Genomic DNA, 17,778 nt, shown 5'->3' on the forward strand with positions numbered 1-17,778 from the left:
CCTCCTGAACTTTTTGACCACGCAAGTCCATAAACATTCATTTTATTGTTAAATCAGTCTGGGTAGGGTTTCTGTCACTTGCAGTGAAGAGTCCTAACAGAAAACGCTGCCTTCCCCAGCCACAGGGAGAGAGGAGGGCTGGACTGAGAGGCATCAGACTCTTGGACAGCTGGACAGAGGTGAGATGGGGCCAGAGGCCTGGGCAGACTGCCCTGGACCCCCAGGAGTCAGGCTGCACCAAGCCTGGTGGGTACTCGGAGCATGGCTCTCTTGCCTGGCTCAAGGTGAGCCCACATGCCTGGCCTGACAAGGGCCAGCCACCCAGGCCGGTGGGCCTCAGCAAGGTGCACGGGCAGACCGTGGTTTCTAGGGCTCCCAGTCTTCCCTGGGGGTGTGCTTGTCCCAGGGCCAGGTGCTGTGGTGCACGTCCTCAGAGAACTGGGGACCTCGCTCCAGTCCTACCTTCCCTCTGGTCCTGACAGGTACCCGGGGTTGTCTAGTTCAAGGGGTCATCTGGGGCTACAGCTCATAGGGCTGAGAAATAAATTTGTTCCCAAGAGGCCGAAGTGTTTGGGTTTGCTAACTGGAAAGAGAGTTACCTGAAGTGGAGCAGAAGGCTGCCAACGTCCAGCCCAAAGGCACTGGGGGCCGAGAGAGAAAGAGCCATTCCCACTGCGCCTGCCACCCACGGGGCAGGGTTCTGGGGGCTGCTGGGCAGTCCGGGAACTCTGTTCTCTCGGGAGCATGGGCAATGGAGTCTGACTGGATGCAGAGGGGACCCGGGAGGCCCTCCCGCACAGCTGCAGATTCGGGTCAGCTGTGGAAGGACGACCAGGAGACCCCGGAGGCGTAGAACTCCACGTGGCTGGGCCAGTCGCCGTCCCCACTGCCCTCTTTGTCCTCGTCAGAGTCATCATCGTCCCCGCTGGATGCTCCGCAGATGGCCCCGGCCAGGTAGGCCGGCTGCCGGGGGGACCCCACGCTCTGCTCCTCCTCCTCCTCCTCCTCCTTCCGCTTCTGGGCGGCCAGCTCGCGGTAGCAGAGGCTGCAGACGCGCAGGGGCTTGGGCGACAGGCGCGGCAGGAGGAAGCGCTCTCGGGAGCACTCGGCACAGACCACGAAGCCGCACTTGCGGCAGTGGTGGCGCCGCGTGAGGGCCGAGAAGCGCGTCTGCGTGCAGCGCATGCAGATGTCCGTGGCCTTGTCGGGGATCCAGGGCGCCGCGTGCTCCGTGCTGGGCTGGCGGCCCGTGGCCAGCAGCTGCCGCCGCACGCACTCCTCGATGTGGCTGATCCACTCCTGGCGCTCCGTGGTGGAGGCGGCCGACACCACGAAGGACTTCTTGGCCGTCTTGATCATCCAGCGGTTCTTGGCCTGCAGGGTCTCGGGCAGCGGCTCCAGCGTCACCTCCTCCAGCGGAATGATGTGCTGGCTGCGGTACTTGCGCTTGTTGAGCACGATGCTGCCGTACACCAGGATGTCATTGAAGAGGAAGAAGATGCGCGGTTTGGCCTTCTTGCGGCACTCCTTGGTCAGCACGCCCTCGCCCAGCAGCACCCGGCCTGGCAGGGCCAGGGGCTGCCCGGATGCCCCGAAGCAGCTCTCGACCGCGGCGATGCGCTGGCTGTTGATCTCCGTGTTGGCCAGGTAATCCACCATCTTCTCTGATAGCCTGACTGTGGGAGGAGCAGCAGGTGAGGGAGGCATCAGCTTGCCCGGCACCGCTGGGGGTAAGCAGGGAGCGGGAGGTGGGGAGGGGGGGGAGAGTGGTGGTGGGACCACACTGCCCACCCCGCCAACTCACTGAACCCACCCAGCCAGACAAGCCACTCATTACCCTACTGCGACCCAGAGGGCCTAGACAGCCACCCAACCAACCAAACTCGGTGTCCCAGAAGCCAACTCTTAGCTATGGAGAGATGAAGGGGGATTCCCCTGTGAGGGGCATGAGGAAGTCGGCTGGGGATGGGACGTGTGGCTGCGCCAGGCTACCACTGTGGGCAGTAGGGGCTCGATTCCCTGGGGAGCCTTGGGATACAGGGTAGAACGAGTCTCAGCGCTGACCACCCCAGTTGAGCCCCAACTCCCATCAGGGGCTTCCAGGGGCACCGAGGACCTGGCACGTTGGGCCTGCCCCAGGTGGAAGGGCACAGGTGCATGTACCAGGACACCAAGTGCCAGGCCATGGGGGTCTGCATACCTAACCCACCACTGACTCCCCCATCCGTCAAGCCAAACCATCACAGACCTGCAACCCACTCACACAGCCTGTGAGCTCAGTGGTCACCACTGCCATCATCACAGGTACCATGTGCTGAGTGCTTTCTGCACGTCAAGCATGAACATCTTATTTAATCCTCACACCAATCCTAGGAGGTAGAATCCCACATTGACAGGAGGGAAAGTGAGGCTCTGTGAGTAAGTAGGGGGCCCAGAGCTTGTACCCCGGGAGACAGTGCCTTCCTCCGTGGAGTGTGAGGCCCACTCTGTCCTCCCCTGCCAAGCACAAAATGTCAGTGGCCCAGGTCTCATGCAGGCCCCCTGTGCTCTGTCCACACATATTCCCCTGATCCTCCAGACTCATGGCTTTGAAGACCACCCAAACACTACTGACTCCCCAGGTCAAGCCTCCGGTCCTGGTTTCTCTCTGAGCTGTGGGTGTCCACCTGCTCACGTGATTTCTCACCCGCTCATCTAAGAAAAGGTCCTCAAATTCAACATGCCCAACACAAACCCAGCTTTTTCCTCCAGCTTTTCTTCTTTTCCATAAACAGAACCATTCACCCAAATCTAGGACTCATCCTTGAATTTCCTCTTTCCTGTACCTCCAACATTCAGCCCATAAGCAAGCTCCACCATTTTTCTCTCTCACACTGAGCCAGAGGCTGCCTGCTTCTCACCACACAGCTACCCCGTTGAATCTGCAGCAAGGCGCTATCATGCCTGCCTGAGATAGGCTCTCCCATGCTGGCTCCCTCCTGTGACTCCCTCCTGAGACCTCTCAGCTCTTATCTCCCTTCAGAAAGGGTCTCTGACAACCCCAGCTCAGGTAGCTTCTCCCCAGACCCAGGACAAGGTTGGCAAACTATGGCCTGAGGGCCAAGTCTGGCCCATGGCCTGTTTTTGTACATAAAGTTTTATTGGAACATGGTCACTCTCATTCATTTACAATTGTCTGTGGCTGCTTTCATGCTGCAAAGGCAGGGATGACTAGTGGTGACAGAGACTATAGGCCGTAAGGCCTAAAATATTTACTCTCTGGCCCTTTACAGAAAAAGTTTGCTGACCCTTTCTCGAAGATGTTACCCTGTTTTGTTTTGTTTTGTTTTGTTTTTTTTACAGGACTTATTAGGACTTTATATTTTCTTGTCTATCTATCACTTGCTTATGTGTTTTCTATTTTCCTCACTCAGTTGTAAGCTGCATGAGAGTAGGAGCCTTTTCTTGTTTGCTACAGTATCCCCAGTGCTTGGAACAGTGCTAAGTGTTTTGTAAGTCGCTAGTGAACGAAGGGACCTTTCCGAAGCTCCCAGACACCCACCGTGCATGAGTTAGCTCTTACTTCTGAAGAGGAAGCAGGTAACAGCTGATGTCACTGCCAGCACCACGTGTACAGGCACACACAGCATGACCCTGGCCAAGCTGATCACACATGTGGTATTTCTGGGTCACCACAGTGCAGTTCTATATGTCAGACCGCTAGTGGGAAGCTAGAGCAGGGCCCCGTATGGGGGTCGGACACACTGCACAAGAGGGGTGCTCGGCCCCCTGAGTCACATACCACGTGCCCCCTTCAGACCACAAGGCATCCTGAGAAGCGCTGCCCACACCACCTTACAAAAGAACAACTATTTTTAGGTTGCTAATCTTGGCTGTGTGTTGCAAACCTAGCTGATTATTGGTGACAGCCTGGGGCTCTCCTGCCAGGACTGATTACTGGGTCCCTGCTGTGGATAGCCTGGCAAAATTCCAGAGGCCACCCTCCGGCCCTTGGGCTGCATGCTGGGACCCTGGGATGGGCTGGATGATGGCTGCACCGGAAGAGCTCAGAGCTCAGCAGAAAGAGACCACCAAATGCAGTGAATGTAGTGCCTGCAGTGGAGACAAGAGAGATGTCTAGCAGCAGGGGAACGGGTCCAATAGCCAGGTCCGCTCATACAAGGGAATACTGTTGGCTGTAACTATGACTCAGCCGATCTATGTGGGTCAACATCAAACGGTGAGTGGAAAAAGCAACCTGCTGACTGGTGTGTGATACTATATATGCAGACATCACACAGCATTTCAAAAGTGTTCAAGATCTAGATCTCCGAATAAAGAGGGACAGGATGGAACTTCACACTCATGAGGGTGGCTTCTATTTAAAAAAAAAAAAGCCCCGAAACCCCAGGCAATAACAAATGTTGGCAAGGATGCAGAGAAGTTGAAACCCTGGCACACTGTTGCTGGAAATATAAGTTGGTGGAGCACTAAGGAAAAGAGGATGGAGGTTCTTCGAGAAATTAAAAATAGAAATACCATATGATCCAGGAATCCCATTCCTGGGTGTATAGCAGAACAACTGAAAGCAGGGTCTCCAAGTGGTATTCACAATAGTCAAGAGGTAGAAATGTCCATCGATGGGTGGACAAAATGTGCAACAGAAGACTGTTCTGCCACAGAAAGGAAGGAAATCCTGCTATAACATGGATGAACCTTGGAGACATTTATGCTCAGTGAAATAAGCCAGTCACAAATATACAGCATGGCTCCACTTACACAAGGCACTTCCAAGTAGTAAAATTCATAGAGACAGAAAGTAGAAAAGTGGTTGCCCAGAGTTGTTATTTAATGGGCGTAGAGTTTGTTTTGCAAGATGAAAAGAATCCTGGAGATGTTTCACAACAATGGAAATACACTTAATTCCACTGAACTGTACACTTAAAAATGTCGAGGCTTAAAAAAAAAAATGATAAACCCAAACCAAAGTCAGCAGAAAGTGGCCTGGGGGGGGGAAGGGTGACCTGGATGTGATCAGGATGGGGGGATCAAGTTGGACTGCACCTTTATCTATGATATTTTCTTTCTTTTATTTAGAAAAAGCAGCAGAGGGGCGCCTGGGTGGCGCAGTCGGTTAAGCGTCCGACTTCAGCCAGGTCACGATCTCGCGGTCCGTGAGTTCGAGCGCCGCGTCGGGCTCTGGGCTGATGGCTCAGAGCCTGGAGCCTGTTTCCGATTCTGTGTCTCCCTCTCTCTCTGCCCCTCCCCCGTTCATGCTCTGTCTCTCTCTGTCCCAAAAATAAATAAACGTTGAAAAAAAAAATTTTAGAAAAAGCAGCAGCAATGTGATAAAATCACAATACCAGCCAGTTCTGAGAAGTGGGAAGATGAGCTTCTTTTTCTTTCTCTAAATGTAAGGTCCTCAAAAAGAAAAGAGGTCAGGACAGTGTCTGCTTCAGGAGCTCTGAGCTTACTGGCTGCGAGCTCTGGCCTGCAGCGCATGCAGTGGGTCACCAGGTGGGGCCTCCCCTGACCACACAGCGTCAGGGTCCAGGGACACAGGAGATGCCAGGAGCCCTGAGCAAAGAGTGCTACCTGTTTCCTCCAAAAACAGCTGTGTGTCAGGCTGCCTGGCAGAACTGGATGAAAACCCAATCTTAACACCACAGACTGAGGCTTAACACGTTTGGCAGCTGAAGCAGACAGACTTTGTGCTGGGACAGAAGACAGCAGATGGCCCCCACCTGGCTCTGTGGGGTTTGGTGAGCTCTAAGGGGCCAGCCTGTCCAGGTCCCCACTCTGACCTGGCGCTACCCAGGTGGGAGGCATGGAGGAAGTGAAGGGCAGCACCCAGGGAGGGGTGAGGTTCAGGCAGGGGAGGGCCTACAACTCTGTCTCCTTGTCCCTTGTAGGGGCACCAGGATGCCCCATGCAAGACTCCCATACTGCTCGTCCCCAGCCGTTGATCTATAGACCCTCTCCAGGCCCTCATGGCCCCTGTTCAGCTGCTGGCAGCAAAATGTGGCCCAGGAAGTGTGGGGGTGTTTGTGAAAGGGATTTGGGCCCTGAGCTGATCCCACACACTGACTGGGGCATCCAGAAGGCTCACATGCCCTTCTCCTCCATGAGCCTATAGTGGGTCCCAGGTTGGGTGAGGGGCTGGGCAGACAACATTCTCCTGGGGTTCTCTCCATATCTGCCCTCCCTTCCCACAACCATAATGTCACACCCTGGTTTGACATGGCCTGGACATTTTTCTTGGTAAATATGGCAGTCCTTCACCCAAGCAGATGGGGAATCCTTCTTTTTACCATTCTCACCAAAGAAGTGAATCTCTCTCCTTTAGGACAGGGGAGGGGAGAGCTGACCCCATTCCTCTTGGGACTAGCCTGCCTCTGGACAGCCTCTGGCACTGGGATAGTGCCTGTGCGGCCTCCGCTGTGGTACCCAGCACCCAGGGTGCTGACAGAGGGGGGACATTCCTGGAGGGTTGGTCAGTATCTGACAGCAGGGAAATTAATAGACCTGGTTTTGTTGTTGTTGTTTACTTGTTTGTTTGTTTTTGGAAGGTTTGGGAGGGTGCCAGGCTCCTGGGCTGGCCCTCTTGAACACAAGTGATCCCACCACCTGAGCTGGGCTGAAGGTGCTCAGTGAGCACCGGGGTCTGGGGAACCATGCTCCAAGTGTTGCTGGATGGCCAGGGTTCTGTGCATGACGGACGAGGTGTCTGTCAAACCTACCTCAAGTCTGACCCATTGCCGGCTTTTCTAAATAAAAGTCATTGGAACATGACAACAGAGGCTGGTTGCAAAGGCTAAAATATTTACATTTGGCCCTTTATAGAAAAAGTTTGCAGACCCCTGATCTATACTACCCCATACTGTCAAATGCATAATACAACTCCTCCAGGGATGCACCTGACACGGGGCTGTGTCCTGAGGGAACTTGTTCTCTCCTCTCTTCCACTCAGAAACAGCCTTTGTGTTTTGAGAGAGATGTCTGGGGCCCCACCCTGGGAACCCTGGAAAACAGGACCTAGGAGGGACACCAGCTCCACCCTTCTGTTAGAGTTACAGTTGGGGACACTGCTTATAAGAGAGGGAGGAACCTGGCCAAGATCACAGAGAGGGGGAATAAGGATACTGGCCCTTGGACTATCCTTTGGCTTCTGACTGGGGCCAGGCTGATTCATCACCAGCCCCTCTTCCCGCCAGCCCCAACCAGGCCCATTGGGCTTCCACACCTGCTTGATTTCACCTTCCAAATATTTACTATAAGTCTGACCATGTGCCAGACACAGTCCTACTGTGTTTTGCACCAGGTTACAGCAAGGAACTAGGGACAGGCCCTTCAGTAACAGACTTCCTGGTGGGGCAGCCAGACTAGTAAGTAAATCAACAGGTAATTTCTGACTGTGAGTGCTAAGTGCCATGAAGAAAAAGACAGAGGATCTGCCTGGCACAGCAGGGGTGGGGGTGGGGGTGAGGCAAGGTCTGGTGAGGAAGTAACCTGGCACCAACCTTAATACTGTGAAAGAGTCAGTCATGCAAAGGCTAAGGAAAGAATGTTCTGGGCCTTGGGAACAGCTCAAGAATCTGACCCATGGAGGCTGTAGAGGAAGGAGAGAGAGGTAAGACGTAAGGTCAAAGGGACCAGCAGAGGCCAGTCCTGAAGGTCCAGAGGCCAAAATGAGGGTCTGAGTTTTTCTCCAAGTACACTGAGGAGAGTGCCATGATCCAAATGTCCTCTCCTTCCAGAGGGGGCCACCCCTCAGCCTTGTCCAGTCCTGTGCTTCCTCGAGGCCCTTCTCCATGAAAAAAATAGTAATAAGGAAAATAAACCAGAGGCACCATTAACTAAGAGCTTACAGCTCACCACGTACAACAGTAAGCACATTATAAGTATTATCTCACTTAATCCTCATAAAAGCCCCACTGGGGAAAGTATCACCTCCATCATCAAAATTACTGCCCAACGGCTCAGCTCCAAAAATAACCCTGAGCTGCCGAAGGCTGTTGTTGTTGACCGAAGACAGAACCAGAAATCCTGAAGTCCAGAGCGCAGGTCTCCTCTCCAAATGCCTGATCCCCTGTGTACACTCCAGCTCCAACCCAGGGATCCCTTGGGGTGGTGTAGGCAGGTCCCTTAAGCTCAGCTGGGCTGCCTCACCTCCTGTCTTGGGGCTGACGGGTGCAGGCACACAGGCTGAAGTTAGAGTCATCGCTTGGCCAGCACAGACCCCAGTGGAAATTATGTGCCCAGGAACACCCCAGTACTAAGTGGAACCTGTGTGCCAAGAATGACCCCAGCAAGGATCGTCCCCTCCTTGCTGGCTTTTGACCCTCTGGGGTGAGATAACAGCTTTGCTCAAATTGCAAATGACATTTTCTTTGGACTGTGGAGATAAAGTTTCAGAGTGACTCTGACCCTTGGAACCTTTAGAACCTTCATTTTCACACCTGCAAAGAGGGCTGATGACACCACTCCCCTGCCTAACTCTTCCGTGTTCGGGGAGAGAGAGAGGGAAAGAGATTCCAGTTCATTCCAGGTTGGCACTATCTCTATGGGCCTGCCTCGGTGACTTCCTCTGTGAAATGGGAGATTAAGCCCAGCCATTTCCTTTGACAACTCCTGCCAAGAGTCACAAATTCCAACGCTTCGGGATTCAGATTGTTCCTCAGTGAGAGGTCAGAGAGGACCTAGGCCACTTGGAAAACACTGCCACCGCCCCCACCCCCACCTCCCCAGTCCACTGGGGCAGTTGTCTTGGTCCACTTGTGCAGACCCCGAAAACCGGGACCAAGGAGTGAGACCACGACCATGGCGTCAGGCCAGGTCTCTCAGAACCATCACGGGAAAACTGGCGTGCAGAGATCCCTGTCGCCCAGGGGGCAGATCCGGGGGCGCCTCCGGATCTCCTCCGCTCACCCGTCGTGCATTCCCGGGGATCTTGCTTTGACTGCCCAGCTCTCTTACCTGCGCTCACCCCTCTCTCCCTGGAGCCCCTGGAGTCTCCACCCCGCGTCCAGCACCCCCAACCAGCAGTAAGCGCCCTTCTCCGCGCCTCTGCTCGGGTCAGAGTCCGAGACGGCCCTGGCTGCGCTCCCGCCCAGAGCCCCGCAGCCACCTGGACAGGGCGGCCCGGGGAGACTGGAGGCGGCGGGCACACTGCTCGCCTGCTCCGCGCGCCCCGGCCAGCCCGGGGGCACTTACCTCCTCCGTCTGGTCCCCGCGCGCCTGCACCCTGCCCAGCGCCCGTCTGCGAGCCCGCTCTCCCGCGCTGCTTTCCGCTCCGGGTCTGGGTGCCCCTGCCCCTCCCGCGGCCTGCGCTACGGCCGGCCCACTCCAGTCAGACACGCCCCCCACCGCGGCTCCGCCAATCGGAGCCCGGGCGCGCGGGCGGGGGCGGAACCTGGACGCCCCACGCTCAGAGCCCAAGTGCGGAGGAAGTGTGCGCGGGCGGGGTGTCCCAAGTTAGAATCGGCCCGACCTGCATGAAATTACTTTTTGGAATCTCTCAGGGCTGGTTCTCCAGTCTAAATCCCCCAGTCGCCTGCCACCAGTTTCCCCTGCCGAACGCAACGCCGCAGCTCCGCACCCTAGCTGCTCGCATCCCGCTGTGGACGCGTCTTCGCTGCGGCCCCCGAACAGTGGGAGGAGGAAGGGAGGCGGTGGAATTATTGTGCCGTGTGCTGCCTCTGGCTGGCTTCCCTGCTGCTAGCTGACACAGTCATCTGCTCTCAGCCACCGGAAATTAATAATCATAATATTAAAAATCAGCAGCATTTAATCTATTTTAAATTTTAAACTTTTTTTTATAGTGGAAACTTGCAAACATACATTGATTGAGTCCAGTTTAATGGGATCCAGGTACTCACCACCCGCTCCAACATTTCCAGCAGGGACCTCCCCACCCAGGCCATCGCGTGCCTTCTAGGACCCTGGACTGAAATTCCCAGCCTCACCACTCCAGGAGGTCCGTCTCAGACTTCCTCTGGTACCCTCCCTGCACTTCCATTTCACACTGGCTTCTTCCTGTTCCTCAAAACCCCAAGACTGTTCCCACCGCCAAGGCTGTTAGACCACTTCTGGGCCTTTGCACTTCCCTTGCCTCCAGATCTTCCCATGGCTGCATTTTTGGCATTCAAGTCTCAGCTCAAACTGCCGTGTCCTCAGAGGCTTCCCTGGCCACCCAGAGCAGCTTCCTGCCTCCACTCCATCACCCTCAACTACCTCACCCAGTTTTATTACTTTGTAAAGTATTTCTCCAGCCCGAAGGCATCTTATTAGATCACTTGTTTACGTGTTCATGGCTGGTCTCCCTCACCTAGGCTGAGCCTCATGGGCTGGACTATACTCCTCTCATTCATTCCTTTGTCTCCAGAGCTGAGATCAGAATTCAGCACTTAGTAGAAACACAGTAAATGTCTGTGGGTCAGATGCAGTTTGTCTTGCCAAATAGGGCAGACCCTGGGCACTTGGGAGAGGAGCTGGCTCAGGCCCATGCAGGATCTGCGGGCCAGGACTGAGGCAAGAGAGCAGCAGGAGCTAGAGTGGATCTCTGCCTGGAGGCTGGAGCTCGGAGGCAGGAGCTGAGTGGCGGTGACCTGGTGACCTGCTCTCCTGGGTGGTGTGGGCGGAGCCTGTGAGGTGAGAATGTGCCTCTCCAAGCCCAAGAGGAGTGAGGCCAGGACTTGGACTAAGAAAGGAAGGGGATGAGGCAGGGGAGGAGAAGGGGAGAAGGGACGGAGAGGCCTGGAGAAAGAAGAGGGTGGAGGTGGTAGGCAAGTGAGGGGGCCACCGATTGTGGCCTTGGAGAGCCCACATCCCCACCTCTATCACCTTCTCTGCTATTACCTCCTCAGCAAGGACAGTGTTTACTGAGCATCTGACAGAAGCTATGGCCTCATAAACGTACTTAAACATAAAATGCATTGCCAACATTTCATATTGAGAGATTTCATATAAAAATCAGGATTTTGACCTTCTAAATCAGAGGATTTGAAAACACTGGTCCCCCATCTCACTGTGGAACTGTCCCCTTTAGATTGCGCACATGACCCCATTCACTACAGTCCCCACCTCTCTCTGTGGTTCCCCTCTTGCCCTACTTTACCCATTTATGTGCCTCTGGTTGAATAAGCACTTGAATTGATGAGTCCTGGTGGTATAGCCAGGCCTCCATACAGTACAGAGGAGGAGACAAGGCCCACCCACCAGAGGCTGACTTATAACCAGAGAGGTCGGTTGGGACTTTGAGACACTGGAAAATGCCATCCCAAATGTATGCACTGCTGGTTGCCAGGGGGTAGTGGTGCTGGAGGGGGACTTCGAGCAGAACCTTCAAGGCCAGGTTCCATGGGTGCTTCAGCACCAGGTCCCCCACATCCTAGCAAGAGGGGCCTCTTGGGGAAGATAGGCCCTGCCTGGCGTGAGGTAGCCATGGGAAGGGAGCTGGATAGCCTTTGAAGGCAGGGCTTTCTGGTTTGAGACAGCGCCCTGGCACCCAGCACTGCGCCTGGCATGGAGCACGTGTCCAGGAAGGGACGCCTTTCCCTGGTTCTACAAAACCAGAGGGAGGAGGCACACCCCGTAGGTCCTGCGGCTGGGAGACCCCAGCTAGCCTTGTCACAGTGCTGGTCCAGGGCCCACTGGGGCCTCAGTCTCCTGGTCTGTCCTTCCTTCCAGCATTGACATTGTGTGGATTTGGGTGGAGCTCTGGGAAATCCCCTGGAGGCGGCACAGACTCTGACCAGCTAGTCGTCCACCCCTTCCCAACTGGGACCAGCTGTGGGTGGAGAGGACCTGGGTGGAGGGCTGTGCTCCTCCAAATACGAGGAAAAACTCGTGACTCAGGGAAAGGCAGAAGTTGACTCAGCCAAGCCACAAGCTGTGGAAAAAATGAGGTCTCCCTGAGGCTTTTTTTGCTCCTCGGGTAAGAAGCCCTTTCTGAGGGAAAGCTGGCTTCCAGACTTCAGGAACCAGGCTTTCAGGAAACTGCCAAGGCTTATGATTTTCAAGTTAGCAGTTCCGGCAATCACCTCAGTGGAAAACACCAGGCATTTATCTTGGATCTTCTTCTCAAGTTTGTCTAAGTGCCAAGCACTGTGTGCTAAATACTTCATATTATCTTATCTGTCCTTAGGCTGGACCTGTCATTCCCCACTTTGAGCCTAAGAAAGTGAGGCAGACACAAAGCATTTAGGGCAAAGTATCAAGACCAACAGAAATGTTGCAGCAAGAGAGGGAAGCAAATGGGGCTAAGTATTAACAGGTGAGGCCTCTAAGTCAGAGGTCGGCAGGCTTTTTCTGTACAGTCAAATAGTAAATATTTTAGTCTCTGTGAGCCAGGATCCCTGGCTGCCGTTCAGCTCTGCTGTTGCACAGTGAGAGCAGCCCTGGACGGTGCTCAGGCCCGTGGGCAAACTTGACCTGGGGACCCTAACGTTTGCTGTCCTATCAGGTTATGAAACATTATTCTCCTTTTGATTTTCTTTAAAAAAACTTTTTTAATGTTTATTTTTGAGAGAGAGAGTGCTAGCAAGCACAAGCTGGAGAGGGGCAGAGAGAGAGAGGGAGACAGAGGATCTGAAGCAGGCGCTGTGCTGAGAGTAGAGAGCTCGAACTCAAGAACTGGAGATCATGACCCGAGCTGAGGTGGATGCTCAAGCTACTGAGCCATGCAGGTGCCCTTCTGTTTTTGATTTTCTTTTTAGCTACTTGAAAATATAAAAGCTCACAGGTCATGCAAAAACAGGCCACAGATTGGAGTTTGCTGACCCCTGACTTACAGATGTTCATCATACCTTTCTTCTTATGGTTTGAAACTATTCAAACCAGTGGGGCACCTGGGTGGCTCAGTCTGTTCAGCTCAGGTCATAATCTCACAGTTCGTGGGTTTGAGCCTCACATCGGGCTCTGGGCTGACAGCTGGGAACCTGGAGCCTGCTTTGGGTTCTGTGTCTCCCTCTCACTCTCTCTCTCTCTCTCTCTCTCTCTCTCTCAATCTCTGCCCCTCCCAACTTGTGCTCTCCCCCTGTCTCAAAAATAAAGAAAGAAACGTTAAAAAAAAAAAGAAAATATTCAAAACCAAAAGTTGAGAAAACAAGAAGAAAAAGGAAACAGTGGTTGTCCTACTTACAATGGGCAGGTCATGAACTCGACTTCAAATTGGTTTGATTCCCATGATTCTGCATGCTGCTTTCTTTATCAGTAATACACATAATGCACCCAAGGCAGAGTCTCAAAGCTGTGGAAATGTGGGACATTTGGGAAAGATTTCTATTTGAATGGTTATGGAGATTGATTTTAAAGGAGGTGATCTTGAGAGGTTTGGAAACTGATTTCACAAGAAAATCTCTCCAGATTGCTGGATTTAGGATTGCTGAAGTATTGGATTTGAAACCACAAAAGAGTGGTGGCTTCCTCTCCCCCACACCCCTGCCTCTGCAGCGTCAATATTTATCCCTTTCTGTGTGTGTGTTTGCCCAGGTTTGACAAGTCTGCACGTCCTTATGTTTGCGGGCATTATTGTGCCTGCTTCCCATCCTGCGTGTCCCCATGAGGCTCTGACCAGGCCAAAGGTGAAAACGAGAAAAATGAGAAGAGAAACATAATCCCTTGAAAAATGCTTCAGGTGGATGAAATAAACGCTGCATCTAAAGACAACATTCAGAATGATCTAGACACACCTAGTTTCTAGAATAGGGTAAAGCAAGAGGCCTCTGACAGCACTAGTTTGACAAAGTTACCTCTGGGCCATTTATTCATTCAGCAAACAGTCATCGGACACTGTGCCACTGCCAAGCAGTGGAGCCAGAGATGGACACAGCACTGCCTTTGCCCTTGGGAGACTCAGAGCTGAGCAGGGGGCAGACCTGTGAAAACATCTATCCGTGAGGAGCGAGAACTGTTCACCCAGTGCAGAGGACAGAGGTCATCGCAGGTGAGAACTGTCGTAGTTGGATAACACAGCTTGGAGCACAGTTTGGGCACCAAAAAGTCAGCCTTTGGGGCCTGACTGGCAAAGAACTCTTCATCTGCTGCATTTAAGGCAAGAATGGGAATTTTAGGAAAGGAACTTGCGAGCTAGAGAGAGACAAAGGCCCAGCATGTGGTGTGGGGGAGGGCCAGGGGAGGCTTTCCAGCTGAGAAATGGGGCTGGGGCAGCCAGGAAAGGCTTCAAAGGATGGGGATGGCTGATATTGCACTTGAATTACTTGCTGAGCTGCCTGAGATGCCCCACAGTTTTGGCCATTCCCCTTTAAAGCTTCATGAAATCCATAGCTTTGCTGCCGGGAATGCAAATCGTTATATCCAACTTGCATGGTGGGCAATGTGGCAACATCTATCACACTGAGAAAGGCACAGATCCTTTTGTCCAGCTGATCCACTCCCAGAAATTTATTCTTACACATTATTGTATGTTTGCAGAAGGATATATGCTCATATTTATTCATAGCAGCTTTGCTTATGGTGGGGAAATAATGGGCCGGCCCAAATATCCATCTACAGGGGGCTAGTTAAGTAAATTATGACACATCCCTACAATGGCAGGGCTTACCACAGGCAAAGGGAAGAAGGCAGGTCCGTATGTCCTGATGTGGAAGAATTTCCAAGATCTGTTGAGCAAAAAAAGTAAGGTGCAAAAAAGTGTGTGTGTGTGTGTGTGTGTGTGTGTGTGTGTGTGTGTGTGAGACCTCCTGCGTGTGTGTGAAAATTATTGCTGGCAGAATTCACGAGAAACTGGTCAGAGTGGTTGCCTCTGGAAGGGCAAATGGGTGGCATGGACCCATGGGAGGGGGACTCACATTTTATACCCTCGTTTGGTTCCCTCCCACATTGGAAAGATGCACCTGTGTAACCAGCAGATATTGTGGAAATGACAGTGTGTGACTTGCTCTCTTGGATCACTCGCTCTCCCTAGTCATGAGGATGGCCAAGCAGCCATGTGGAGAAGCCGTGCCATGAGAGACTGAGGCCCTCCTGCCAACACCAGCACCAGTTTGCCAGCCACATGAGAGACTGTCCAGTCCCTGGGAAGCCCTGAGAGGTGGCTGCAGCCTAGAATGACACCTTACCTGCAACCTTCTGAATGACCTTGAGGCATAACCATCCAGGGAAGCCCCTCCCCAACTCCTGACCCGCAGAAACTACATGAGATACTAAACGTTTATTATTTCAAGCCACCCCATTTTGAGATAATTTGTTATGCAGCAACAGATCACTTATACATCTTTTTATTTCTTCCAGGCTTTGTACCTTTTGCATTTGTGCATATCCAAATAGTGGTGATTGATGATGATAATCATAATCATAACCTAGTACACACCATGGACTGTGCGTGCAATAATTCAGGAATATTACCACTGGTGGATATGGGGTGAAGCGGTGGAAAGCAGTGCAGGGCAATGATCCCTGGACTAAGTAGGGCTCCCCATGAGTGGTCAAAGAAGAAGACGAGGAGCCTGACTTCCACGTGTGTGTGTGGGGGGGGGGGGGGAGGGTGGTACCTGTGCAGGGCACCAACAGCCCTTAGGTGCAAAGGTTTCATACTAGCTGCCTGCAGGTTCACAGGCCCTTTCCGTTTGGTCAGCACATTGAATGTTAAAATCTGAACTTGATACCCACCAGAATTGCTAAAATTATAGACGGTGACAATGTCAAGTGTCGGCAAAGATATAGAGCAAGTGTGTTCTGGAGGGAGTATAAATTGATATAACCACTTTGGAAAACCATCTGGCAGAGTCTACTGAGCTCAACATAGGCCGTCCCATGGCCTAGAAATGCTGCTCCTAAGTGTATATCCGAGAGAAATGAGGGCCTGTGTCCACCAAAGTAAATATGTAAGAATGTTAGAAAAAATGTTATTTATAATAGCAAATTAAACGAAGCCAAGGAGGGGTTCATTGAAACCTCTGATCTCTAACCAATCAGTCAGGAGCACAGGGACAGCCTGTACTTGTGCCTGATGTCTGCAGTGAGAGGGGTGGTCTTGCGGGACTGAGCTCTCACACTGTGGGATCTGATGCTGAGGGGTCATGGTGGACTGCTTTTCTCAATTCACTCCTTCCATGCCAAGGCCCTACTTCCTGTGGGCTGTTCCCAGCCAATGTCTGTGTGTGCAGGGTGCTCGTACTGGTCCGTGCCTGTGAGATGTGGGACCCTGGGCAATGTCTTAGTTGGGGCTGACATAACGGGTTATAGACAGGGGAGCTTAAACAGTAAAAATTGATTTCTGACCCTCCTGGAGGCTGGAAGTCTGAGATTGGGCACCAGCACAGTTAGCCTCTGGTGAGGCTTCTAAGTTGTAGACGGTCTTTTCCTTGTGTCCTCACACGAGAGAGAGAGAAAGCTCGCTCGCTTTCTGGCCTCTTCTCATAAGGGCTGGAAGCCCATTCCTGAGGGCCCCGCCCTTGTGGCCTATGTACCTCCCGGAGGGCCAAATCCCATCCCACTGGGATTAGGTGGCCACATAGGAATTTTAGAGGGGACACACTCAGTTCCCCACAGGCGGCCTTGGCTCAGAGATTCCCCACTGGCCTGGCCCACACTCTCCTGGAACTGCTCTGTGGTTTGACACTCTCTACCCAGCTCTTCCCACTCCCTCTCTTTCCAGGTGTCCCAGGGCAGAGTAGCCCACAGGCTCTCCCCACCTTTTCTGGAAACCTCTTCTTTATCCTTCACCAGTCTTCTCTCCAGTTCATGTGCTTGCATGTCTGCTCTTGCCCCCCTGTCTGCTTCCTGGAAGGATGTACGGGTGGTACTCCCAGCACCTGAGACCCCAGCCTCCAGAGGTCCTGCCTCTGCTCTGCCCTCCCTTTACCCCCTGTTTCCCAAACCCTCAGCTCTCTCCTCCTTTCCTGCTGAGGTGACTGAAGAGCTTTGATTCATCCACTCTTCACATCTTAGGGAAGTTTTCTATTTCTTGTTTTATTATTATTATTATTTTTTAATTTATTTTTAACGTTTATTTATTTTTGAGACAGAGAGAGACAGCGCATGAATGGGGGAGGGTCAGAGAGAGGGAGACACAGAATCTGAAACAGGCTCCAGGCTCTGAGCTGTCAGCACAGAGCCTGACATGGGGCTCAAACTCACGGACCGCGAGATCATGACCTGAGCCGAAGTAGGCCACTCAACCGACTGAGCCACCCAGGTGCCCCTCTATTTCTTGTTTTAATTAAAAACTAAGAAAAAAAAATTTTTTTCTTAGTTTTTAATTAATTTATTTCTTAATGTTTATTTTTGAGAGAGAGAGAGAGAGAGAGGCAGAAAGAGAGGGAGACACAGAATCCGAATCAGGCTCCAGGCTCTGAGCTGTCAGCCCAGAGCCCAATGCAGGGCTTGAGCCCACGAGCCGTGAGATCATGACCTGAGCTGAAGTTGGACACTCAACCAACTGAGCCACCCAGGTGCCTCTTTATTTATTTACTTTTTAATTTTAATATTATTTTTAATTGAGATATTGTTGACATTGAACATTAGTTTAATTTCAGGTATACAATAGAGTGATTCCATATTTGTATATATTGTGGTCACCACAATAAGTCCTGCGTGTTTATTTTTGCTTTTGTTGCCTTTGCTTTTCGTGTCAGAAACAAAAAATCATCAGTAAGACCGATGTCAAGGGACTTAGCACCTGTGTCCTTCTAGGACTTTGGTGGTTTTAGGTCTCATGTTCAAGTCCTTAAGGCATTTTGAGTTAATTTTTATACATAGTGTAAGGTAGTGGTCCAGCTTCATTCTTTTGCATGTGGCTGTCTGGTTTGCCTACGTCAGTTATTAAAGAGACTGTCT

General features: G+C 52.4%; 1 protein-coding gene across 1 annotated transcript; it reads right to left on the reverse strand.

Moving 5' to 3' along the window:
• Positions 1-36: 36 nt before the first annotated feature.
• Positions 37-9,264, reverse strand: PLEKHF1 (pleckstrin homology and FYVE domain containing 1). The gene is made up of 2 exons (XM_047079201.1): positions 9,193-9,264; positions 37-1,676 (listed from the first exon to the last, which is right to left on the reverse strand). The coding sequence occupies exon 2, from the start codon at positions 1,657-1,659 to the stop codon at positions 814-816; it is 846 nt and encodes a 281-aa protein (XP_046935157.1). The 5' UTR covers positions 1,660-1,676; positions 9,193-9,264; the 3' UTR covers positions 37-813.
• Between the last annotated feature and the right edge of the window lie 8,514 nt (positions 9,265-17,778).

This window comes from Lynx rufus, unplaced genomic scaffold (genome assembly GCF_022079265.1).
Source record: "Lynx rufus isolate CCGP_SWC_20201006 ecotype Redwood Valley unplaced genomic scaffold, mLynRuf1.p SCAF_16, whole genome shotgun sequence".
NCBI lineage: Eukaryota > Metazoa > Chordata > Mammalia > Carnivora > Felidae > Lynx > Lynx rufus.

Coding starts and splice junctions, on each gene's coding strand:
- PLEKHF1 (XM_047079201.1), bottom strand. CDS start 1,659: ATGGTGGATTACCTGGCCAACACGGAGATCAACAGCCAGCGCATCGCC.